Source organism: Fringilla coelebs (genome assembly GCF_963513975.1).
Source record: "Fringilla coelebs genome assembly, chromosome: 18".
NCBI classification, from domain to species: Eukaryota; Metazoa; Chordata; class Aves; order Passeriformes; family Fringillidae; genus Fringilla; species Fringilla coelebs.
The window spans coordinates 919,492-943,185 of record NC_140044.1 but is presented as its reverse complement, the minus strand read 5'-3'; the positions used below and the strand labels follow the sequence as shown (position 1 = coordinate 943,185).

Genomic DNA, 23,694 nt, shown 5'->3' with positions numbered 1-23,694 from the left:
AAGGAGCTCCACTCTTCTGTGGAAGCCTTCCTGTTGAACAGAATCCATGCAGTTTGCTTTTGTCTGCCTTTACTGGTGAAAATGTTTGTGTGTCCTTTAAAAAAAAAAGAAATGAAGTCCTTTAAAAGAAGTAGCATGTGTGGGGAAGCAGCTGCTCTGCAGAGCTGGTGACTGTGCAGCCTTTCTTCCAGGACATGTGCTTCATCGAGGGGGCTCTGGAGGTGCACCTGGGAGAGTTCCATGTGAAGATGAAAGGTAGGGCCCTTCCTCCTTTCCTCATTCACTGCTTTGGGGTATCTGGGGAGCGCTCTGACCCACTGGGAGTCCTGTTATTGAGACACCTTGGATGGAGTTCTGGCTTTGCCCCAGTGCCATCCAGCAGACCTGCCACGGTGTCTTATATTTGAGCACCCAGCTGCCAGGCTTTCTTGTTCAGCTCAGTTAAATGCTGAGTGTGCTTTAGGAGCGTGCTGGGCTGGGGGAGCTGGCTCTGCACAGGGCTGGGGACAAGAGGGGGTGTTCCCCAGAGGGTCACTGGGTTTGTGGCTGAGCTGCTGGGGGGTTTGTAGAGCTCTACAGACACTGGGAGTTTCCTTCTCTTTGCAGGGCTGGTGGGCTTTGCTCGTCTCTGCCCAGGAGACCAGTATGAGGTGCAGTATACAGCTTTGTCCTTTTGTCCTGTTCCCTGAGGGAGGGGCAGTGGGCTGGGGCAGGGTGGGAGGTGTGCAGGGAGAGCAGGAGGCAGGCTCTGCTGTCAGGGGGCAGAGCCTTGGCGCTCTCACTGTGCCCTGGGCAGGCACAGAGGGACTGTGATCGGTGGGAGGCTTTAAGTGATGCCAGAGATTGCCTACAAACCCCAGTGCCAGGGCTTGGCCTTCAGAGCTGCCCTGCAGTCAAAGAGCAGGGGCTGCCTGGAAGCTTGCCCTTGGCACGAGGTGAATGCAGCCAGTGTCTCCCTGTCCTCACCTTTCCCAGGGAATTGCAGCGGTGCATTCTGTGCCTCAGCACCACCCCAGCTGCAGGGCAGTGTGCTCTGGGCTCTTCCCCTGTGCCTTTGGGTGCTTTTCAGGGGTTAAACCTGCTGCCCCTTCCTGTCTCCACTTTTCTGCTCTGTCCAGGGGGGCAAGGGAATGGCTTTGCTCCCGTAGACCTGGGCTGAAGGGAATGCTCTGGGATCTGCTGATCCCCTTTCCTCTCTGGTTTCCAGGTGTTTGTGCGACTGGGCCGCCAGAAATGGAGGCTGAGAGGCAAAATTGAGACTGATGACAGCCAGACATGGGATGAGGAAGAAAAGATTTTTATCCCCAATCTGCACGAGAAGTTTGAAATCAAGGTGTGGTGTATAATGGTTGGATTGGAAGCAGGGTTAACGGGTCTTCTGCTACTTCCCCCTTAGGCTACCAAGGGTTTCTCAGCATTCTTAGATAGTTTTCTTTTTCTATGTAAAAAATGGCAGTCAATCCATGCTCTGCCCAGTGAAGGGTCATTACTTCTGATTTTTCTTTGCACTAGCACCTGTATTAGTCCATCTGCTTTCCCATGCTCTGGGATATGTGGTTGTGTTCAGGGTTTTTTGTTTGCTTGTTTTTTTCAAGAACTCCTAGATGAATATCTGGGAGTTTCTAGGACACAGCCTGGATGTGGAGACACAGATGTGCCTGTGGATATTATTGTTATCCCCCACGTGGACGCTGGGTGCCTGCAGTGCTGCTCTCTTGCAGGAGGGAAATTCCTGTGTGGAAACCCAGCTGTGGCTCTGGCAGGTGGGGTCAGCAGTGGGCAGCCCTGCCTGGCCCCACTCAGGGGCTGGCCCTGCCAGGGGCTGGGGCTGGGGGCTGTGCTGGGCTCTGTCCCCCAGGGCAGCCCCTGGGCTCTGGCTGGGGAGCAGCTCCTGCAGAGCTGCCCTGCCTGGCAGCAGCTGGGTACACAGGGGGCTCTCTCTGGCACCTTGCCTTTGGGAATGGGTTTATGGGGGGGTTTACTTTCACTGCACAATGAGGATCAGGTGAGAAGCTAATTCAGATCCCTGATTTACCATAATTGTTGTAAGAACTCGTCCCACTTTGTGTGACAGTGGCAGTTTTTCTCTCTCTGTCAGCTGATGAAATCTCTGGCAAATGTCCTCCTCACCCCCTGCTCTTCCCACTCAGTGCTCCCTGATTAAAAGAGCAGGTTGCAGAGCAGTCAAAGCTGCTCAGCTGTGTGTCCCCAGCTCCTGAGCCCCTCCCCTCTGTCAGTGTCCCTTGTGGGGACAGTGGCTCTCAGCTTTGGTGGCTCAGGGCCGTGTCAGGCTGGTTTGCTGGCCCAGAGCAGGCGTGAGCTGGGCTGTTCTCTCTGTGCAGGCGGTTTAGGCTTGCCTGCTGAGCTGGAACTGCTGTGTTTGTGTCCCTGCAGGTGACAGAGCTGCGAGGCCTGGCCACCATCCTGGTGGGGGTGGTGACGTGTGACAGCACCAACTTCTTCAGCACCAAGCCCCAGGCCATCGTGGTGGACATCACCGAGCTGGGCACCATCAAGCTGCGCCTGGAGGTGCTCTGGAAGTGAGTACAGCCCCGGACCTGGGAGCAGGGCAGGGCTCCAGGAGTGGTTCAGCATCGTGGTTCCACTCCTGTCTGAGCCAGGGTGCAGAGCAGCCCCTGCCCCTCACAGCCAGCCCTGGGCAGGGGACAGGAGCTGCTCCTGTGACCTTCCAGCTCCTCCTTGTGTCACCACAGCCAGGGCACCTCAGCATGCCTGTCCTGGCTCTCTTGGCAGAGTTTTCCTGCCCCTGTTTCTGATGCTTTTTCCTCCTGAGATCTGGCAGTGGCCACAGTGGGGAGTTTATAGTCTGGAAGGAATCCCTTCTGCTCTCCTCCTGTGTCCCCAGCAGTGGCACTGATGGGCAGAGTCCTTCACTCCCACTGCTGGATCTGCCTCCTTCCTGTCCTCGCTGGCAGAACTGCAGAATCAATCATGCACACAGGCTGCTCTTACAAGGACTGGATGAGGAGAGCCCCCTCCTTCCTGGGCTGCTGCTCAGCTCCTCCTAACCTGGATCCCCTCAGCACATTGTCTCTGGGGCAGAGCTGGGCACAAGCTCCCATCCCAGTGCCCTGCCTGGCTGCAGTCTGCTGCTCAGGGTGCAGCTTGGGGCTGGCAGGAGGAGTCCCTGGGATTGGGGACAGCATCCCACAGCCCTGGAGCTGGCAGAGCTGAGAGGGCTGCTGGTGACTCGTTGTCCTGGGGAGTTAATCCCCCCTGGAATCTCCCAGAGCCTGAGAGCTGTGTCCCTGCTGTGTTTGAGTCTGGGATGTGCTGGGGTCCCACCAAGTGGATTCCCCAGAGCTCTTGGTGCAGAGCTGGCCTCTCCTCTCTGACAGTCTGTCTGCTGGGCTGTTTACAGAAGAGAGAGGCTGTGTGTGATAACTCAGGGTGTTTCTCTTTTCAGAGATACAGTACTCATAATAACAGCTGCTTTTTCCTCTGATTTAAGAATAACTAAACAAATCCATCTGATTTACCCAAAGTTCCCCGAGAGGCAATTTTTCAGTCTAGACCTGCTTTGTGAGGAATCCAAATGTAGATCTCTCTTCTGCTTCTAAATGTACATTTTCTTTAAATAGGCCTCTGGTCTTCTGGGCTCAAACAAAAGTGCCTTCAGCTCCTTTATAGATTGTGCCATGAGGAGTGTGAATGAGCTTGGGCCCTTGCAGAACGGCTTTGTTGGCCAGTTTGGCAAAAGGCTTTGGGTTTTTTGCCAACCTAAACAGCAGTCTGAGTTGTGTGTCTCACATGCAGGATAAAGAGGGCTGTATTCTCCTTTCAGAGCTCCAGTAGTGCCCTGCACTGGGATCCAGGGGCACCGTCCAGGCAGAGCCCCTCTGCTTTGAGCAGTGCTGGCTCACAAGGGCTCCTGGAGCAGGGGGACAAAAACCAAAGGGAGAGTAAAAAAGGAAGGTCTGGCTTTGATTTGGGGGTGCACAGCTACTGCCAGCATTGCTCTGACAGCTGCAGCCTAGGGGAAGAGGCAGTTCCTCCTGCAGGGCCTTCAGGCAGGGATCCACTGGGGCATCTCTGCCTTCAGAGCTGCTGCTGAGCTGGGTAACCTGACAGTGGTTCCTGTTGGGCTGGGAAGGCTGGGGGAGACCCAACAGCCCCCTCTCTGCTGGATTCCAGAAATCCCTGGGGCATTTCCCCAGGGCTTAACGGGGGAAAGAAAAACCTCATTATTAACAGCGAGTCCAGTCTGCTTGAGCAGAATTGGCCTTTCTGGGGGTGTAAATGTCAGCCTGGTTCACAGGCTGAGCAGGGGGATTCAGGCAGGGGATTCTATCCACGCTTCTGCTCTGGGGGCATTGAAGCCATGGAGTGGCTGGACAGGAGGGAATGACTGGGGCACAGAATGGGGACAGCAAAGATGATCAGACTGCTGGGCCACTTTAGCTTTGGGTTTTTTTTAATAGAGTTTTTGAGTCCTGAAAAGCTGTTGCTGGATAATCCTGTGCAGGCATGTGGATGTTGGCTGGGAAATGTGGACAGGAAATGTGGAGCCACTCTTTCTCTCAGTTCAGCCACAGCCACCCCCCCTCAAAGTACTTGCTCCACAATTTAAGGTTAAACAACGACATTCCTGCATAGTTTCTACCTATGCAGAGGTTTTATGTCAATGATTTCAGGAAGTGACTAAACAAACTGAGGAAAAGCCAGTGACAATTAAAGACAATAGTGTGCTTGCAGAGTCTGCTGCATGACAGCTCCTGGCCATGGGCTGCCTCGAAGTGCAGCCTGTGTCTGGGGAAAGCCCACTCCATCTCATCTGCCTGCTCTGCCTGGCCCTGGAACATGCCCTGCTGGGCCCTGTCTGTGTCACAGGCTGGGAGAATGGGTTCATGGAGCTGCCCCAGTTTGCTGGGCAGTTGTGGGGGGATGATGGATCGTGCCCGAGGAGCTCAGAGCCCAGGGCTAAGAGAAGCTCCAGAGCAGGGTCCATTCCTGCTGTCTCCTCTGCCCTCTCTCAGTCTCTCCTGCCAGGACCAGGAGCTGGTGCTGGTCTGGACGCAGCTGAAGAGCTGCATTTTGCTGGAGGCTTTTAGGAATTGTCAAAGGGGCAAAGCAGATTTTGTTTGTTCTTGTTCCTCTCCTAGAAGTGTCATTTTGCATTACTACATCACAGTATCAAAAGCTGAAAATGAAAAATCTGAGGAATGGATCCCTGTGACTTTTGTTAAGAATGCCATGGGTAGGAGTCATTTGCTGCCATTAGTAAACACAGCAGGCTTTGGCTAAAAGGCTCTTGCTGTCAGAAACCCGATTTATTTCTGCCCATGAGCCAGTGCAGATGGCTGTTGCTGAGCTCTGAGGGGCTGATGGAGCCCAGCTGGGTGACCCTGCCTGGCTCAGCCAGCTGACCTGGCCTGGGGAGCTCCCAGGCCCTCTCTGTGCTCAGGGGAGCAGAGTGCTGCCCTGCAGGATGCTCTGCAGGACTGGCCCTGAGCGACCTGAGGAGCCAGAGAGGGCTGGGACTCTGCTTTTCAACCTTTGCTAGCGAGCAGAAATTAATTTCCCTGTAGTTGATTAGTCCCTGTTATCACTTGCATCTCCTGCAAGGTACAGCTGAATTCAGCTGATTTTATCCTGCTCTTTGGTAGCTGTATTCAATCACTGAGGCTGCAGATTCGTTGCAAAAAATTCACTGCTTTCAAAATGCCAGCGCTCAAGTGGGAAAACAAACTTTCTTTTGGTGCCACAAGGCGTCTCAGTAGGCAACATAAGTAACACATATAGAAACCAAACCTGCTTTACTTAACGTGAAATGTGTTTTCTGTCTCCTGGTCCGCTGAGCTGCATCCCAGGGGATCGTTCATGCAGGTTTCCTTGGACTGCTTTGCAAAGGAGTTGAGAAGCCAATGGCTGAGGTGGAGTAGGTAATTAGGAAGTCTTTGGAGCAGCCCTTGACAAACCCTGGCAGACCACAGGCAGACTCCTCCGGGGCTGTAGCTGGCTCATCCCTGCCTGTGTGCAGCACAGACCCTGCCAAGCAGCGCTGCACAGGCCTCCTCTGCCAGCCAGAGGAATTGCTTATTAATAGCTGAAGGATAATGAGGGCTTTTATTGGTTTTTCCAGGTGGTGTGTGCTCTGCAGGAGGGAAGCTGGCTGTTCTCCTTCATTACATGAGCTGTATTTCCTTCCTCTGGGGTTCTGTGGCTGTCACTGCCCGGTGCTGGGCCAGCCCTGGTGTCAGGAGGGCAGAGCACTCCTGCCTTGGGCCCGCTGGGCTCCTCTTCCCAAGGCTCTGCCACAGGTTTCTGTCCAAAGGATGTTGAGGAATCCATGTACAAACCACAGCCTGTGTCTTTCTCTGCTGGAGCAATCGAAGGCTCTGGCTAGAGAAGTGGTTTCTGTTTCATTTTATTCTGTGTGTGGCTGACTAAACATCCCTGTTCAAATCCTACCAACACCTCTGTGCTTGCTCTCAGTGGCCCTTGGGCCTTTGTTTTCTGCTGCAGCCCCTTTGACACGGAGAGCCTGTTCCTGTCACCTGGGAGCACTGCCAAGTTTTCTGTGGGTAGCAGGAAGAGCTCCTTGTACAACTGGACCCCCCCAAACACCCCCAGCTTCAGAGAGAGGTATTACCTGGTGAGTACACGGGGGAGAGCGAAAGGCAGAGCAGAGCTGGGGCTTGGCTTTTGGGCTGGAGCAGACTGTCCAGGAGCACACCCAGAAATGTGAAAACAGCACTCTGGCACCTTTGCAGTTTACCTGGGGGCTTCGTTAAATTTTTCTTTCACCCCCTATTCTTTGGAGTTCTATTTTAGATTTGTAAAACAGTTTTAAAAACCCTCACCAAGGCTCTGCTCAGCACCCGGGATGGCAGGGGTGGGGGTGTCTGCTGCAGTAGTCCGAGGTGGGAATCCTGCTGGCAGCCAGGGAGGCAGAGTCCCCTCTCCCGGGTGGGACCTCGGGCTGGCAGCGTCTCCAGGCTCACCTGGGGATCTCTTTGCAGTCTGTTTTGCAGCAGAGGCAGAGCCCGGGCGATGGAGGGGAGGAAGCCCAGCCTCCCAGCATCCTGAGCTACTTGGCCGCCTGTGATTTCGATGTCCCTGGGAGGAACAAGCCCCACAACCCCGCGGAGACGAGCGAGGGAGACTCGTTCAGCTCTGAGGACCAGAAAGGGGCGGAATCCAGAAGCACGACCCCGGCCCTGGACCACAGGATGTTGCCGCTGGTGATTATTCAGGAGACTGGAGCAGAAGAGCAGCAGCATCCCCTCCCAGACCACAGCACTCTGGACATCCTGAAGAAGACCCCGTGCGGGGATGGGTTCCCGAGGAGCCCCTCCAGCGTTCCCCCCCGTCACAAAGGCAGGGGAGACTCCTTGGGCCAGGCCCGGGGCCGCCGCCTGGCAGAGCAGGAGAACATCAGCCAGAGGAGCTGGAGCGCTGCCAGCGACCTCCGGGCGGACGGGCGGGCGCGGAGCCTGGACCGGGCTGTGCAGGAGGTGCTGAGCCTGCTGAGGTCGCGTCCGGAGCGCCGGGCGCAGCTGGACAAGCTGGGCTGCCAGGTGTCCTCCCTGCGGGACAAGCTGAAGGTGGGGCGGGTTCGGCTGCTCCCGGGGCTTCGGGTCACTCTCCGCCTGATGCAGGGTCCGTGTGTGCCCGCACTTGCGGCCGGGCAGATCGGGCGGGACCGGGGCAGCGACCGGGGCTGCGGAACCGGGCACGGAGCGGCTGCGGAGGGACCGGGTGGGCGCGGACCGGGGGAGCAAAGGCAGCCCCGATGGAGCAAAGGCAGCCCCGGTGGCAGCTCCGGGCTGGTGTCTGGCTCTCGGTGTCTGGGCTGGCTTGGAACCTTTCGGTGTTGTTCGAGCTCGGTGTGGCTCGAGGTGACCGCAGCAGCCCAGAAAGGCCACTCTGCCCCTCTCCTGCCCCCGCTCTGTGCCCCTCTCCTGCCCGGCTGGCAGGGGCTGGACTCGCTCCTGCCCTCGGAGGAAAGGCCCTGGAGAAGAGCAGGCAGGGGCTGAACTGCAGGTTTGGAGCTGGGCTGTGGAGGGGATCCAGAACTGATGATAACACACTGCCCTGGCCTCCTGCTCCAGGGAAACCCCTGGAAAAACAGCATTTCAACCCAAATCAAGTACCCTCAGAGCAGCCTTTCCAAGGGGGACAAAGGTAGTGGCTCCATGAAATTCAGTATTGGTATGAAACTCGTGGGTGCTGTGCTGGGAGGTAACAGCCCCCCAGGCTGCTGCTCTGAGCTCAGAAGCAGGGGATGAGTGAAAACTCTGTTAGTGACTGAGGATGCAGAGAATATCAGCTCTCACCACCCTTGGCAGGCATGGAGATAAAGAATCCATAGAGATTAAAATATTGAAACGTGTTTTGAGTTTAACTAGCACATTATCTTGGAGTCAGAGAGGTACACCTGATTGTTAAGAATTAATAAGAATGAAATCAGAAAAGCAAAGTGATTTATTACTGGGAATGATTTCAAAACCAGCAAAGAACAACTGTGAAATGGCTGGCCAACTACAAATAACGGTATTTCTTTTTCCCTTTCATCGACAGCTGAAGACACTTCACAAACATTCCTCTATGGAGAGTTTGATGGTGGAGACAGTGCTGGAGAGTTTTGATTTCCTGAACAATGACTGCAGCGCTGACGAGCTCTCCTTGTTTGGGAGTGTGAGGACAGGCAGTGTCAGGTATGTGCTGCAGCACCTCGTGGGACAGGCAGAGGGGTCCCACAGGAGCCTCACTGGGCTGGGAAACAGCTGTGGTGTCAAATCCAGCACAGAAATGCCTGCCCATGGTTTTGGAGAGGAATATAAATATAAACAGTTAAAGAAAAAGCTGGTTTCTGTTCAATGCCACCTGGTTTCTTTCTCAGTCCTGTTGAGGCTGTCCATTTCAACTCTGCTCAGTGATGAGACTTGTAACTCTCTTTTCCCCTCATCTCACCAGCACATACAATGACAACGTGCTCCAGTCCCTGAGCTGTGACACGAGACCAGAAGCCCGGGATGTCACCACTGGGGATGAGAACCTGGATGTGCTGCTGCTGGCACACCTGAGGCTGTGCAAAGGTCTCCTGCAGGTACAGAGCAGCCTGGGGGTTTCCAGGGCACTGCCACTGTTGATTCTGATCGCAGGAAAATCTGATATTTTGTTTGTGTGATAACAGCAGAGAGACTCAGAATGGAAACGGGGTGCATTAATGCAGGGTACGTGTGTGTGTCCACACAGAACGTGTCATGAAAAACTCTGCTGCTCTTCTCAGCCTCTGGGGTTTGCTGAAGCTCTGAGCAGCAGCTCTGTGCCAGAGCAGGCTGCAAACACACAGGCTTGGCTTGGGCCATGTGTAATGAGTGAAAACTGCTACAACAGGGAGCAGGTGTCTGGTGGGCAAGGGGCCTCCTGAGAGCAGCTGGGGGTTTCTCACTTGTCCTCAAAGCTGGATTCTGAGAAATAAATCCTCGTTTATCTGGAGCTTGATCCTGCCCTTGTTTCAGCTCCTGAGTTATGTCTGTTGCCTTTCAGAAACTGAGGGCCCCAAACGTAGCCCAGGTGGTCCAGGAGAGCATTTTGGAAGAAGTGTCAGAGCAGACACGAGTCCTGGGGGATGTCCTGGATCTGTCTGTTGAGAAAAGTGAGTACCTGCCCTACCCCAAGGCGTGCAGGGATGGGAGAGCTGCACCCCTGGGTGTCTGCTGGAGCCTCCCCAGACCCAGGGCTTTCATTCTAAATTCCTTGCAAACACTGACATCATTAAACCAGGGCTCATTCTTTGGTTCATTTTTTCTTCTACACAGAAGGAAAAAATTTGGAGAAGTTGGTCTCAGAGAAATACCAGTTCAGGTACTCTATCTTAGACAGGGATGTTGTAGATGATGGAGTTTGCAGTCAAAGAGCAGCAGAGCAGCCTTAATAAAATCCTCTTTTACATCTGTGCTTTTCCTTGGTAAGCAAACAGCCCAAATTCTGGGCCCACTTGCCAGAACAGTTTGGTGGGCACAGAATTTTGTCTCAGGTCTTCCCACTACTAAATTCTCCCATTGGCTGTTGGACATGACAAAATGCTACAGCACAATGAGAGGCTTGGGAGGCTTTTGTTCTCATCTTGGTAAATACAGCAGCAAGAATGCAAATTTTAGTTGGAAGCGTTTGCTGCCAGATTTTATCCCGGAGATGTGAGAATAAACTGTTCCCTGGAGCGGGGCTGGTGCAGAGTGACAGGGGAGGTGTGGGAGTCTGACAGGCAGGAGCTCCGTGCCTGGAGGTAAAAGGGAGGGATGGAGGGTCCAAATGAGGAGCCACAGGGCTCCTGAAGAGTCTGAGAGCCCCGAGGTCAGAGCTCTGCCTTGGGCAAGGAACAGAGGCAAAAACCCTTGGAGTGGCACCTCCTTGGCTGACAGAAGGGCAGCCCCTTGAACTGCCAGAATGTTCTTCGGGAAATAACTCAGAGATAAAGGGAACAATAAGGGGCAGAAGAGCTGCTGATGGCAGTTCAGGAGCTCAGTGCTTGCAGGTGTGAACATCTGGGCAGCAAATGTCCCGTTTTTAACAAAACCATCCCTAATACAAATACAAGTTAGTGCTGCCCCACGTCCAGATAGGCCATCTGCTGCCTCATTTCTCATGTAAAATCCCAAAGCTGCTAGAGCTCACTGACTTTTTAAAATGTTGGATTTCAGTTATTCAGAAGACTAAAAAGAAGAAGCAATATCTGAAAATCTGGAGCGATCTTGCAGAGCCTGGCAGCAGCATCTTGGTGACCTCAGCAGAAAGGTTCCGTCACGCTCTGAAATACACAATGATGCTCAAAGTGAAGGAGAAGTACCCCAGCCACCTGGAGACAGGTACCCCGTGGGCACAGGCCAGGCTGCCTTCATCTCATTGCAGTGCGGTGCTGAAAACTGTCCCTGTGCATTTAAAAAACCCCAAAGCTCTCGCTTGCTTCCAGCAGCTTCCGTGTAACCAACCTGCTGTTTTGTGTCTGTCCTTCTCCCTGCAGTGCTGCAGAGGCTGCTGGAGCAGGTCCTCACCTGTGATGGGCTGCTCCCCTCCTCCCATTTCCAAACGGAGCCGGTGACTTTGTTCCAGTTCTACCGTTACCTGGAGAGACACCGCATTGGCAGCCTGGAGAAACACCTGGCAAAACTCGCCAAGGAAGGTACAGGCAGAGCTTGGCTCCTCCTGCAGGGCAGCGCCCGCCAGGGTCCCGCTCCGGAGCAGGAAACAGCCCGGCCCTTGCACTGACAACTTGTTTCCATTTTTATTCCCCGAATGACCGGGTAGTTTTAATCAGAACAGGAAAAGCATGCTTGACTCCCGCATCTAAGCGTGTGCAAACAAACCCCGTGTGAAGGATGGGCTTATCTTAAGTGCCCTGAAAATAGTTCTGGGATATTCCAAAGCTAAAGCAGACACGGGGTCAGGAGCAGCCTCCAGCTGGATCCCAGGACTGAGCACGGTCTGTGGCTTGGGTCCCTGCTGTAGCTGGACCCAGACACAGAACAATAAAATTGCAGAGGTTCTTGACCTGCATTTCGTAGCCTGAGGTAGCCAGTGCCTCACTGGAGTCTTGTGCAACCTGTGAAAGTACTCCAAAACTTTCTCTGTCTTAGAAAAGAATTATTTAAAAACAGTCCTGGTATTGGCTGCATCTTCAGGCTTGTGCTGATGCAGAGGACCCGTGCGGAGGGGGCTGAGAGCCCGAGCTGGCCGGGGCTGTGTCCCTGGCCGAGGCGTTTCCTCAGCGAGTGCCGTTCTTCCCGGCAGTGATGCTGATCGAGGAGCTGCAGTGCCCGGGCAGGCTGAAGACGCTGAAGAGGCTGAAGGGGAAGAGGCTGAGCCGGCTGCAGCCGCTGCCGCGGACGCTGCGGCTGCTCGGGCTGCTGCAGCTGGACGAGAACCACCGGGTGGGCAAAGCGGCCACGGCCTGCCTGGCCCGGGCCGGCGGCAGCGGCGGCCTGCGGGCCCGGGTGAGTGCGGGGAACGGGGGGGACGGCGGGGAACGGGGGGGACGGCGGGGAACGGGGGGGACGGCGGGGAACGGGGGGGACGGCCGGGAGTGGGGGGGACGGCCGGGAATGGGGGGGACGGCGAAGACTTCGGGGACAGCGGGAGCTTCCCCGGGGCCGGCACCGCTGTCCTGGCCGCGTTCTCGCCGGGACCGAGCCCGAAGGCAGCGGTGCTCCGGTGCTCTCTAGCTTGGCTCGTTTCACGGGGGTAACCCCGCTCCTGCCACTTGGGCTGGGTATTAGATTGACTTTGCGTTTTATTTCGCCGTGTCTTGCCGCAGGCTGTGCTGTTTTACACGGATGCTTTGTCCGGCTGTGACACGAGGCTGCAGCAGGCTGCGTGCCTGGCTCTGAAGAACCTCAGGGTGAGCGCTCGGGCTCTGCCGGGATGCGGGGGCTCGGCTGGGTTTATCGGGGAGGGGTTACCGCGGCCGGGAGCCCCCCAGCTCCGGCTGCCGCGGCTCCGAGCTGTGAATGCCATCACTTCACTGCCCGGGCAGCGGGAGAGGGAGCGGCGGGCACGGGGAGCGCCTGCCCCGCCGGGCACAGCGCGGGGGACGCGCGATCCCTGCGATGCTCAGGGCTGAAGGACCGCGTCCGACTGGGCCATCCAGCTCGAGGAGAAACCACCAACATTTAACTGTAGAAATCTGAAGTTAAATCAGGGGGTATTTTTAACAACAGCTGATTAAAGTCAGGAAACAAAAGTAATATTTGCATTGCTATTCTAAGAAACGGCACAGAAACACCCTTCCCAAGAGCCCTAAGCTGTAATAGGTTTGCACACAGTGAACCAATGTCTGCAGACAGGTACTCACACAACAGCAAATCAGGGTCGATTCCACAGCACCAGCCGGGATTAACCCTTTCAGTGAAGGTCCTTGGTGGCTGGTACTGATTAATGGTCCCACAAGCGTGACCTGTACCCTGGGACTTTTACACTTTCTGATGCCCTAAAAGAGGAAAGAAGGTAACAGAGGTGAGATCATATCAGGAAATGTAACTGCAACCCAGTATGCTGGGGAAGAGGAAGGTCCTGGTGGAATTTGGATGTCACAGGAGATGGGAGTTTGTGTCTGTGTTTGCTTTGTAGAAAATGCCCACCAAACTGCTGAAAAACTTATTTTCCAACAGGCTGTGGAGAGCATTGAGCAGGTTGCCCACCTGTGCCAGTCTGAAACAGAGGAAGTCAGGAATGCAGCCAGGGAAACTACACTTTCCTTTGGTAAGGCTTTTGTACAGCTTTAAAATGGTCTGAAAGAGGGATGTGAAGTAGTGCAAGAGCAGGAGGGGCCTCAAGTTCAGCCTGAACACATCCAGGATAACAGAAATATTTAATGAACAGCTGTTTCATACCATGAAGATAAACTTTACATCACACATAACAGCCAAGGGCCCCTGATGAAGTTTATAGAACCAGACCAAGGGGATCCTGAAGGATTAAGTGCTTTAGGAACCACTGAACCTTTTGAAAAGGTTGTAGATAAGGACTGACAGTTTTATGCTGGTTCATTACCTGTTACTTCACTGGAATCCAAGTGACAAGTGATTGACAGTGGAGGGGACCTGGTAAAATGTCAGTGTTCCCCACCTCCTACTGCCCAGCATTTGTGCTTTTCCTGGGGGCTCACCAGCTGGAATGCTGCCAGAGCATGGCCAGGTCATGCAGGAGACAATCACTTCCCTGTTGTGTTCTTCCAGACCCCACTTTGAGCCAAGCTTAGTTCTGGGCATCTCCAGCCCTGCCCCACAGAACACTCAGGCCCACATGAGACAGGTTTTCCAGCTGTGATACCCCAAGCTGTTACTCATGGAAATCATTGCAGGAGGCCTGATTTTCCACGGTGGCTTCCAGCAGTTTTTGGAAAACTATTCCCTGAGGGATGTTTGTCACTCTTGAGTCCTTCCTTCCTTCCAAGCCAGGCTGACAGGAGTGTCCCCAGAGGGTTCCTCGGGGTGCTCTGCCTGTCCCTCAGCAGGGGCTGTTTTCTCTCTCCACAGGGGAACGGGGCCGACAAGCCTTTGAGAAGATGGACAGGATCTGCTGTGAGCTGAGGGAAACTGCTCAGGAGGCTGAGATTGAAATCACAGTGTTTTAGTAGTGGAATGGGAGAGCTGGATCCCGTTGTCCTCACAGCCACCTGGGTGCCTGAGGGTTTGGTTTGTCTGGTTTCCTTTGTTCTGTCCTGTCCCTGCCATCTCCTGCCCCAGCACAGGTGTATTTCCAAAGGGGACAGTTTGTCACCTCCTTGATGGAGCTGGAATTTATTTTCTGTCTCTCAGCATCTCTCAAGTGCTGGACAAGTGAAAACTGGGAACTCTCAGAAGGTGGATCCAAGTCTTAACTGGACTTCAAATCTCCATCTTGCTGGAATTAGCTGCCCCTGCTCCAACTCTGTCCAATATGATCAATCTTCCCAGGAAGTGATTTATTGATTTGGCATCCTCCAAGGAGAGAAATGATCACTCTCCCAGACCAACTGCCCTGTCAGTAGAACAAATCCAGCACTGCTGCTTGGTGGCTTCCTCTGCTTGGGCCATTTAGCTGCAGAAGGAGAAGCTGGTCCTCCCTGTGTCACCCTGTAATTGCTGCAGCTCAGGCCAGGTGCAGCAGGGCCTGGCAGGCTCTGGGAGAGCTGGGTGTGCTCAGCTGCAGGCATTTGCCCTGTGCAGGTCTGACTGAGGGAGGGACAGGTTTGTTTTTTTAAAATTCTGGATTTAGTCACAGACCAAGACTTCTCCTCCTCATCCCCAGCCCTGGCTGGCAGGGTGCCCATGGGGAGCAGCCTGGCTTCAGGTGCAATACTTGAAAGGAGGTTGGGGTTGTGTGTACATATTTATATATATAAAACTTTTCTATTTGGTATTTATTTGTTGGATTTCATACTGTTTTCTAAAGCTCTAATAAACCATTTGAGACAAGTTCCTGGGAGTGTTTCCTACTGCTGTGCTTACAGCCCTGGGGACAGGTAAGAGGCACTAATAAACCCCCAAGGGACAGGGCCCTGATCTGCCCTGTCCTGCTCCACTTAGGTGAACTCACTCCTCTATTTGTAGTTTCCTTAAAAATATAAACCAAAGGTAAGTACTGGAACTCAAACACCAGGATGTGCAAGCTGCAGCTGCAAACAGGGTCAGCATCTCCTCTTGCAGAAACCAACCAGGCTGCTTGAGTTCCTGCACTTCTTACCCTTAAAATTTAACTGTTCCATGTGAAAGACCAGAAGAGGGAAATGGAGGTGGCAGGGAGAGATGGGGATCCTCTATTCTTTTACTGGAGCTCTGCCTCCAGGAAGTTCTCACAGCAACTTTTAAATGCCTTTACTCTACAAACCCACCCCCCCAGCCCTCATGTGCACGTGGGTCAAGCAGGAGCCCATGGATCCAGCCCAGAAGCAATAACACAGTCAAGTGAGTTCTTTAAAAAAAGAGTTTTATTGTTACAACTAAAATGAGAACTGAAAACTTGTATGGGAGATTGAAAAACTGTACAGTTGTACTCTAACCTGGGAGGCCCAGCAGCGGCTTACACAAAAGACAAGATACCTGAAACTGTATTATACCAAAACATTCAGCTTTTTTGTTGAGTTTTTACATATTTTTTTATAAAAGTTTATTCTATGGCAATCTGTAAAAAAGAAAGACCTGATGAGTAAATATTTGCTTAAGGCAGATAGCAGAGCAGCTCACTAACTTTCTAACGAGTCTAACATGGATGTTTGTCCATTTCCAAGAACAGGTTACCCAACACCCCACTGTGCTACGGTATATACACCCCCCAACTACCACAGACAGTACAGGACAGCAAACAAAATGGGCACAGCTCAGCACTGCCAGCCCTGCCCACACCTCCCTGGGCTCTGGGCACAGCTGCCGTGTCCCAGACAGGGTCAGAGCTGGGCCTGGAACGCAGGAAAGAAACAGGCACCAAGAGGATGCTCATAGCTCTTCTGTCATCTGCAGGAACCTGGTCTGGGTAGAATCATTTGCAGTTGAATAACTCTGTATTCAAAGGAAGGATCTTTTCTTTTCCTGCCAGACCTAGCATTTAAAATATTCCCTCTTGGGCAGGGGGCCAGAGGTGGGGTGGGTTTGTTTCTTTCCCCCAGTGTCCCAGGGCCAGGGGAGGTGTGGAAGGGCTGCCTGAGCTCTCTGGAATGTCTGTACTACACTCACTCAGCTGAAAGGAACATGCTACCACCGGGCACACGGAGCACACGGGATCCCACGGGAAGTCATGCCAAGGATTAGGCGAGTACACGGGCTCTGATAAACACCAATCGGTCCAGTGCTGAACAGAGAGACTCAGCAACACCCTCTGAACCACAGCCACTAAGGATCAGGTCATGCAAATATCATTTGGGCACATCAGGAAGCAGGAATATAAGTTCTGTCACCTTTCAAGCAGGTGGTGTTTCATCGGGACACCGCAGACTTCACATGCACTTTAATACAAAGGGGTACAAATGGTGCCTCAGGGCAGGGTCCTGCCCACGCTGCAGAGAACAGTGGGGACAAAGCAATCACAGAATGTATCTTAAATACACAGATGAGCCATTATATATTACCATTTTTCTATACTCATTTTTCCTGTTTCCAATAATATAACTAAATATTGACTGATTACAACATTCCTCCTTTCAAGTACTGGTCTGACCAACAGTCTCACAGGTAAAGGATTGATTCCCAGTACTACCTGAGGATTTATTATTGTACTCTTGAAAAGCCCTTGATGCAAGCTTAACAAAACACAGAATAGAAGTAACTCCCACCCCCACCCACCCCCTCACCTACTCACCCACTGAAGGAAGAGCTACACCTACAGCCAGCTTGGCAAAAATAAATACGGAGTGGAGGGGCTCCCCTGGGCTCCTCCACAGCGAGGGCTGCACTGAGGGTGGCTAAGTGCTATAGATCTAGAAAGACTTTAGAAATAAAACAAATCAGTAACACTGCTGCAGATAGCTGTCATGGGGCAGTTCAATCACTACAGCTCCCAGGAGTGACTTTGCTCCTGTCCTCTGCACCACGACACAAGCAAAGAAATCTTTGCTATTATTGTTGAAACTATTAATAATTTGGTATTACCCCGAGGAACAGCACTGGCTGCTTGGTGCAATGCTGCCTTCCAGTGCCAGTCCTCCCCACAGAGCCCAACCCTCCCCTAGCAGCACTTCAGCCCCTGAGCCCTGGCTGCTGTGGGACCCCACGGGGCTGAGCCGTGGCTGCCAGAGCCAGGACTGGGACTCTGCTTCCAACAAAGCAGGACACACCAGCGCTGCCATCACAGCCACGGGGCTGCTCAGAGCCCAGCCCGGCTCTGCTGGCCTGTTCCTGGCCAAGGGAAGCTGCCCCAGCAGGGATTGCTCTGGCTCTCCCCAGAGCTTCCCTGCTCAGAGCCACGCTGGGCCCGAGGGAGCAGCTGCAGAGTGAAACTGCATTTTACATTCCAAATGCTGAGGTTCAAGGACTGGTCCTTCCATGGGCCACGGGCATGGCCCCACTGCTGGTGGACATGGTTTGGTTGAATTTCCCTTTCCTGTTTCTCTCCCTCCCCTCGACCTCTCCCAAGCCAGAATATAAAAGTAAAAACAGCTTTAGAAAGGATGGTGCAATGTAAAGAGGCATATGTGCAAGTAGAGTGCAACAAAAGTCAATGAGGAGATACACTTAGTAAAGGAAAAAAAAAAAGAAAAAAAAAATCAAAGAGCTGGACGTGTTGGGATACCCTGAGCAAATGCAGAAGCCTGGTTCTATCAACACAAGTAAAACAATCAGCTCTTTAAGAACAGTTATGCCAAGATTAAATATATCAATACCACAGGCACTGCCCACAACTCAGTCTTTAAAGATGAAGCAAATTTAAAAAAAGACAAAAAACAAACCAAAAACCAACCACAAACACACCTCCCCTTCCAAAAGTTTACATTCTTCAGGTATGTGGGTTTCTTTTTCTTTTTTTGGGAACTTGTCAATGTAAGTCATGTATTTGGTTACAACACTTGGAGAGTACAAGCAAGTTTCACTTGTGCCTATTTTTCTGAAACAAAAGAAAATGAACTGGCTTTTTAAAAAAGGCTAAAAACAACAATGTGTTGTAATTCTATTATTTAGTTTAAAAAAAAAAAAAAGAAAACAAAAAAGGAAAACAGACTATTTGGCATTTTCTCTGCTTACTCCTGAATATTTCAAGGCCCTGAGATTACAATATTATGTTCTTGGGACCACAGGGCTGGATAAAACCCTAGTGCATCAATTCTCTCATGAAGCCCTACCCAAAGTTCTGGCCTTTCCCCCTAAATCTACCTGCTCTGAGCCAAGGCTGCCCTGCCTGGAGGGGCTCCGCGGAGCCGAGCGCGAGCCGGGAGCGGCGCTCCCGCGGCGGCTCCGGCCGCTGCTCAGTGGAAACACACCCTGTAGCAGAGATAAGCTCCTGCCGTGAGGAAAGTGAACATGCAGATATTCACTAGGAAGGGCTTCCAAGTGGCCACCACGTTCTCATCCTCCTCCTCCGAGTTCTCCTTCACCGACTCCTCCTTGCGGGGCGAGAGCCGCGGGTTGTCCCCAACAGGTCTCCTCCGGGCTTCAGTGTCGTGACTAGTGCTGAGGACAGAGGGAGGGACGGTCAGGGCTGGGTAGGAACAAATATTCCATGCTGGACTGGCCATGGAGGAGAGGAGCCATGCAGGTGCTCCAAGGGCAGGGAACAGCACAGAGCTGGAAAGCTCTTGGAGCTGCAGCAGCTACCGAAGCGCAGCCTGTCTCCAGTTAGGACACATCTGGCTGCTCAGCAGAGGTTTAGGAAGAGCTTGGGAGGATTCTGTGCCCTTTAAGAATAAGCTTTAACCACCACCTGCTTTCACTGCTCATCCCAAATCTGCACCAAGACAGGCAGTGAAGGAACCCAGCTCCCACCCACAGCCAGGTGAGGGGAACACCAGAGCTCTAAACTCGAGCACCTGCCCAGAAAGCCAGAAAAGGATGGAATGTGGCTGCTTGCTCAGCCTTAACTCCCAAAGAGCATCTCAAGGTGGAAGCGAGCATCTCTTCCCCTCTGTCACTCCCTGCCTGTGGCTCTGTGTGCAGAGCCCAGCTGTCAGGGCAGGCAGCGGGTGCTTTACCTGTCTGTGCTGGGGGCCGCAGCTGAGTGGGCCCTGCTGTCTGGAGCTGCCTCCTCCACGCTGCTGAGCGAGCTCCTGATCTCCTCCTCCACTGCCTGGGGCTTGGCCAGGAGCTCTGGGTGCTCGTGCATCCTCCCGTTGTGCATCTCTGAGGTTCTCTTTGGGGGCCTGGGAGGTGGGGGGGTGTGCTCAGGGGGTGGCTCCAGGTCTTCGTTGGAGAGCTCTTTCCACTGCTCCTTCAGGGAAGGACAAACCCTGTTAAGCTTTTCTCTTTTAAGCTGCTCTAACTTTAAACTTTACCATGGCAGAATCTTTATTCTCTACCTTTTAATTAACTCTTACAGTGGCTCTTCATTTGCATTGCAAAAAAAAAGGAAGAAAAACCAGACACGAGAACTCCAAGCCCAAGCTACATCCACTACACAAAACACATTGGCCATAAAAGCAAGAAATTCCAATCTGCTTCTAAAAAACTTAAAATAAAATCTATTTTGCTAGAGTTCTGCTTACCATAAAAAACCCTGATGAATTTAATCATGACACTTAAACTTCAGGCATATTAGAAAACTTGTACTGTCTGAAATTCCAGGGGAGGCTGATGCAGCACCACCCCAGTCACGGTGCAGGAAAGCACAGGTGGCACCTGCTACAAAACAGGTACTTTTGGAAATAAATAAAATACAGCACTTTAGGTCATGACAGATTGTAAAGCACTGTACCTAAAAACCCCATAATACAAACACGTACTGAAGCTGAAGCAAGCACCAAATTTGAAGTTTCATTCCGTCCTGTTCCTCCCACCCACTTGCTGCAGTTCTCTGGAGCTGCCAGGAGCACTCACTTGCACTGAAGCATCTCCCATGATGAATTTTGCCCCTTCAATAACAGCTAGGTAGGAGAAGCGGAGCTGGTCTGCAGTCTGGATGAGCCCCATCCTGTACTTCCTCATTTCCAGGAGAACCTGCTTGACGTCCACAGAAGAAGGATCTTTCCGTGTGTCCATCTGCAGATAGAAATGTGAAACATGTTTTCTGCTCTGAGGAGGTTCACTACAGTGACTCATTTTAGGTAGGGCCTTCATACCACCCTCCACGCTACAGAATGAACAAACTCACACACAACTGGTATCAGCAGCTCATTACTGGGTCTCCAAAAACACTGAGGGGAAAACACTGGGCCTCAAATATGCTGCCTTCCCTGAAGGCAAAGCCTGTCTTCATGCATCACTCAAAACTGGAGACCTCCCTTCCCCAGACTCAAAACGGCCACTTAGGACCCAGACCTGCCTTGGAACACGCTCCTGGGGCAGCAGAGTAAAGCGATGGCAGGTGCCAGGAGCCCTCCCCAGCCCTGCCCTGCCCTGCCCAGCAGTCCCTTACCAGCAGCAGACAGGTGTCCACCAGGCAGAAGGTGCCCGAGCGGCCGATGCCCGCGCTGCAGTGCACCACGACCGGGCCGTGCCCGGGGCTCAGCGAGCCCGACTCCCGCACCTTGAACAGGAAATTCAGGAACGACGCCGGCGACTCCGGCACCCCGAAGTCGGGCCAGGTGGTGTAGTGAAAGTGCAGAATCTCTCGAGTTTCCTGGCTCTGCAGAAACAGGGGTTGGGAACTCTTAGCCTGGGTACACCAGTCAGGACGGGGAACAGCTGACTAAATTCCAAAGTTTCACCAGTCTGAGGGAGCTTTTATAGCTGCACAGCCAAGAAACTCATTATGAGTAATGGTCTCTTGTTGTGAAGGTCTCCACTGGGAGCAAAGGGAGTTGGGTAAGTAAATTTACTTGTTTCGAGTTGAGGTATGTCAGTACAGTTCAAAAGCTTGTGTCGCTCTGGGTACGGCTGAGCCATTAAACTGCCTGGAGGGTCCCCAGAACATTTCATAAATACCCAAGAGTTCCACTTCCACAACATCTCATGCAGGATCATCATATCCAGGACAATTCATGACCACCAATTTCAAGCCCTTGCTGGTGAGGATGTGAATCTCACCCCAAGGAGAACAAGGACTGGATGAGACCCGGTACTCACGGTCAGGTTTTCCAATTCCAGCTGTCGTACTGTGTAGTAGGATTTGATATCTTCAGATATCAAGGTTAGTTTCAAGTTTGTATCTTCAAAAAACATTTCTTTCTCTTCCTTCCGTGGCCAGTACTGTGCACACTTTACCTAAAACCAAGCAGGAGACACATAAATGTCATTACCCACTCCTGACTGAATTGCAGTTTTCTTATTAAGGTCTCCCAGAGAGATGAGCTCTGCAGAGACTGCTGCATGCCAGGGACTTTAATGAGCCAACCAAATAGGAAAGCAGCACACTTTCAAGTGTGCAGGAAAAACCTGCAACTAAAATACTCATCAGCAGCACAGAAAGGGAAGTCTGCACCCAAGCTCCTGACACTGAAATGTGGGATCCTGTGCCTGGGAGAGCTGGCCCCTCCTGCTGCCCCCGAGCAACTCCTCTGCCCTGGGATCTGGATCACCCCCTGACCCTCCCCTCTCCCAGGCTCTGCACATGGCTCAGGCTTCTTTTGTTTAAGGGCACACAATGTGGCCAAACCAAAAGTGGCAGAACAATGCTAAACCAACAGCAGGCTCAAGACTAAGGTGATTTCAGACGGCACTTTAATAAACAGAAAACCCCTTCAGCATTTTCTTCATAGGCAGACTAAGAGTGGTTTTGCTCAAACTAATTCTAATTTATTTTGGTAATACATCCTCTTGTTTATCAGGGTGTAGAATGCAGTTTTAATTCTTTGCACTTTTGGTCTGGATTTATAAAAGTTACAGCAATTGCCTTTGTGTCTAATTTCTCCACAATGTGTCTGCAAACAATATTTTGTTGTGCTCCACTCTAAGTACCCCACTGCTGTTTGCTGAGAGTGTAAGCACTGCCCTAAGGGATCACAGTAATTTGTTTTGTTCAAAACTAGAGAAGTGTAGAGAGGGAGCAGGAATGGTTGGAAAGGAAGAAATTATTGAAAAATTTGGTTACTGCATCTCTTTTGAAGATTAAATTTCACTTGTAGTACAAAACCCAGCAAAACACTGAAAAATCCAGACTGCAGTTTATTAAAACACAGCTCACTGCCCAAGAATTTTCCTGATTATTGGGAATGCTTTTCTGATGATGAAAAGCATGTACCACCCAGTTATCACTGTGGATACCCAACACCCTCAGTGCCCTTCTCCAAGAGGTCTTTACACATTATTATACTTTACTGTGTACAGCAGTGTCCCTGGAGGGGACAGTGTGCCTCGGGGGGCCACTGCACCATCAGAGCTCAGTGTGTGATGGAAACCTGGAGCCCCAGAGCTCCTCTCTCTACTGCAGAGCCACCTCACGCTGCAGAGCCCTGAGAGGTGCAGTCTGTGCACACTGAGAACAACTCCAGAGCCCCTGGTTAGCAGCAGAGACTTCCATTTGTGCGGAGTCATGGCGTGCTTGTGTTTTATTTTAGCCAAATTCACAGGAAATTAGGCCCCACGGTTACAAACGAGCGGTCTTCTGACTGCACTAGGATCAGTTCACCAAGTATTCAATTCCAGGTACAATTTCTTAGACAAAACTACTTGCAATCATCCCATCCAATTCTTTGGGTTGGTTTTACTTGGGTTTTTTATTACAGCAAACCATAAATGTGATGAACACACAGCTAGAACTGGGTGAGTACTTACGGATCCCTTTTCCATCACTCTGTTCAACATGACAACACCACGGCTTTTCTGTTCCCAAACCATCTCCCAAAAGTGACCACAAGTATTTGGCAAAGGTCCCTGCAGAGACAGAATCCCCAGAAATAAGCATTATTTTCTGTAAATGTCAGTGCATTCTTCCCCAGTAACAGTCCCTGCACAAGGCAATAGATTTAAACAAGTAACAAGCAACTTCTCATTTAAAACTGTAAAAAAATGCAGTGAGACAACTAAGTTTCATGTTATGAATTTACCCATGAAATCATGGTTAATCTTTTCCCCCCATACATAAGAGGAAGAGAGACACAGTCTCATTGTGAGAACAGAACTGGGAGTGAAAAGTGCTGCATTTTCTTTGGAAAGATATACAAAGGTCATGGGGAAATAAACCCCACTGACTAAAAGCAAAAATAACATCTGTGTCAAACTACTCTGCAATCCCTCATCCTTATTCATGATACTTGAAAATTACTTGACTAAAACATCCAAAAGACTGAAAGGATGCAAAATCAGTAACAAATTATATGGTTTTCCACAATCTTCACAGATTTATCTTGGGACTGAATGAAGTAGCGACTCCTTTTAAAGGCTATCTATTCCCAAAGTAGATTTCCTTATAAATTCCCATTTATGCTACGTTCCCTTGCCATTTTCTACTCTGAAGCCAGTGCTCTGAAGTTTGGGTTTGATCCACTGCTGTGCTCAAACAGAACAGCAGGTCCTCAAAAGAATGACTGGATTTAAATAAAGCATTGAATGTGGCTCAGGGCAGTGACCAGTAACCAGTACCAGTCAGCTGCACATCTGCCCATTCCCCACAGAGCTCTCCCCTGTGATCCACCCCCATCCTGAGGCAGGGCAATGGGAGCTGTGCTCAAGG

The 23,694-nt window shown here is 51.8% G+C and overlaps 2 protein-coding genes across 2 annotated transcripts in view; one reads left to right on the top strand and one right to left on the bottom strand.

Annotated features, from left to right (window-relative positions):
- The window catches only part of RIPOR3 (RIPOR family member 3), a 40,517-nt gene extending 25,707 nt beyond the window's left edge, over positions 1–14,810 (top strand). Inside the window, exons 8-22 of the mRNA XM_084217996.1 lie at positions 192–255; positions 607–650; positions 1,208–1,333; positions 2,395–2,540; positions 6,487–6,616; positions 6,984–7,568; positions 8,545–8,681; positions 8,941–9,073; positions 9,517–9,625; positions 10,671–10,835; positions 10,991–11,149; positions 11,758–11,960; positions 12,281–12,364; positions 13,134–13,224; positions 14,001–14,810. Coding sequence (XP_084074122.1) covers positions 192–255; positions 607–650; positions 1,208–1,333; positions 2,395–2,540; positions 6,487–6,616; positions 6,984–7,568; positions 8,545–8,681; positions 8,941–9,073; positions 9,517–9,625; positions 10,671–10,835; positions 10,991–11,149; positions 11,758–11,960; positions 12,281–12,364; positions 13,134–13,224; positions 14,001–14,098 — 2,274 coding nt within the window. The 3' untranslated portion in view covers positions 14,099–14,810. The remainder of the gene's footprint in view (positions 1–191; positions 256–606; positions 651–1,207; positions 1,334–2,394; positions 2,541–6,486; positions 6,617–6,983; positions 7,569–8,544; positions 8,682–8,940; positions 9,074–9,516; positions 9,626–10,670; positions 10,836–10,990; positions 11,150–11,757; positions 11,961–12,280; positions 12,365–13,133; positions 13,225–14,000) is intronic.
- Positions 14,811–16,808: 1,998 nt separating this feature from the next.
- PTPN1 (protein tyrosine phosphatase non-receptor type 1) overlaps positions 16,809–23,694 on the bottom strand; it is a 29,825-nt gene continuing 22,939 nt past the window's right edge. Inside the window, exons 4-9 of the mRNA XM_084217635.1 lie at positions 22,797–22,895; positions 21,150–21,287; positions 20,500–20,709; positions 19,962–20,123; positions 19,121–19,356; positions 16,809–18,602 (exon numbers count right to left, since the gene is read on the bottom strand). Of these exons, the coding sequence (XP_084073761.1) occupies positions 18,398–18,602; positions 19,121–19,356; positions 19,962–20,123; positions 20,500–20,709; positions 21,150–21,287; positions 22,797–22,895 (1,050 nt within the window). The 3' untranslated portion in view covers positions 16,809–18,397. The remainder of the gene's footprint in view (positions 18,603–19,120; positions 19,357–19,961; positions 20,124–20,499; positions 20,710–21,149; positions 21,288–22,796; positions 22,896–23,694) is intronic.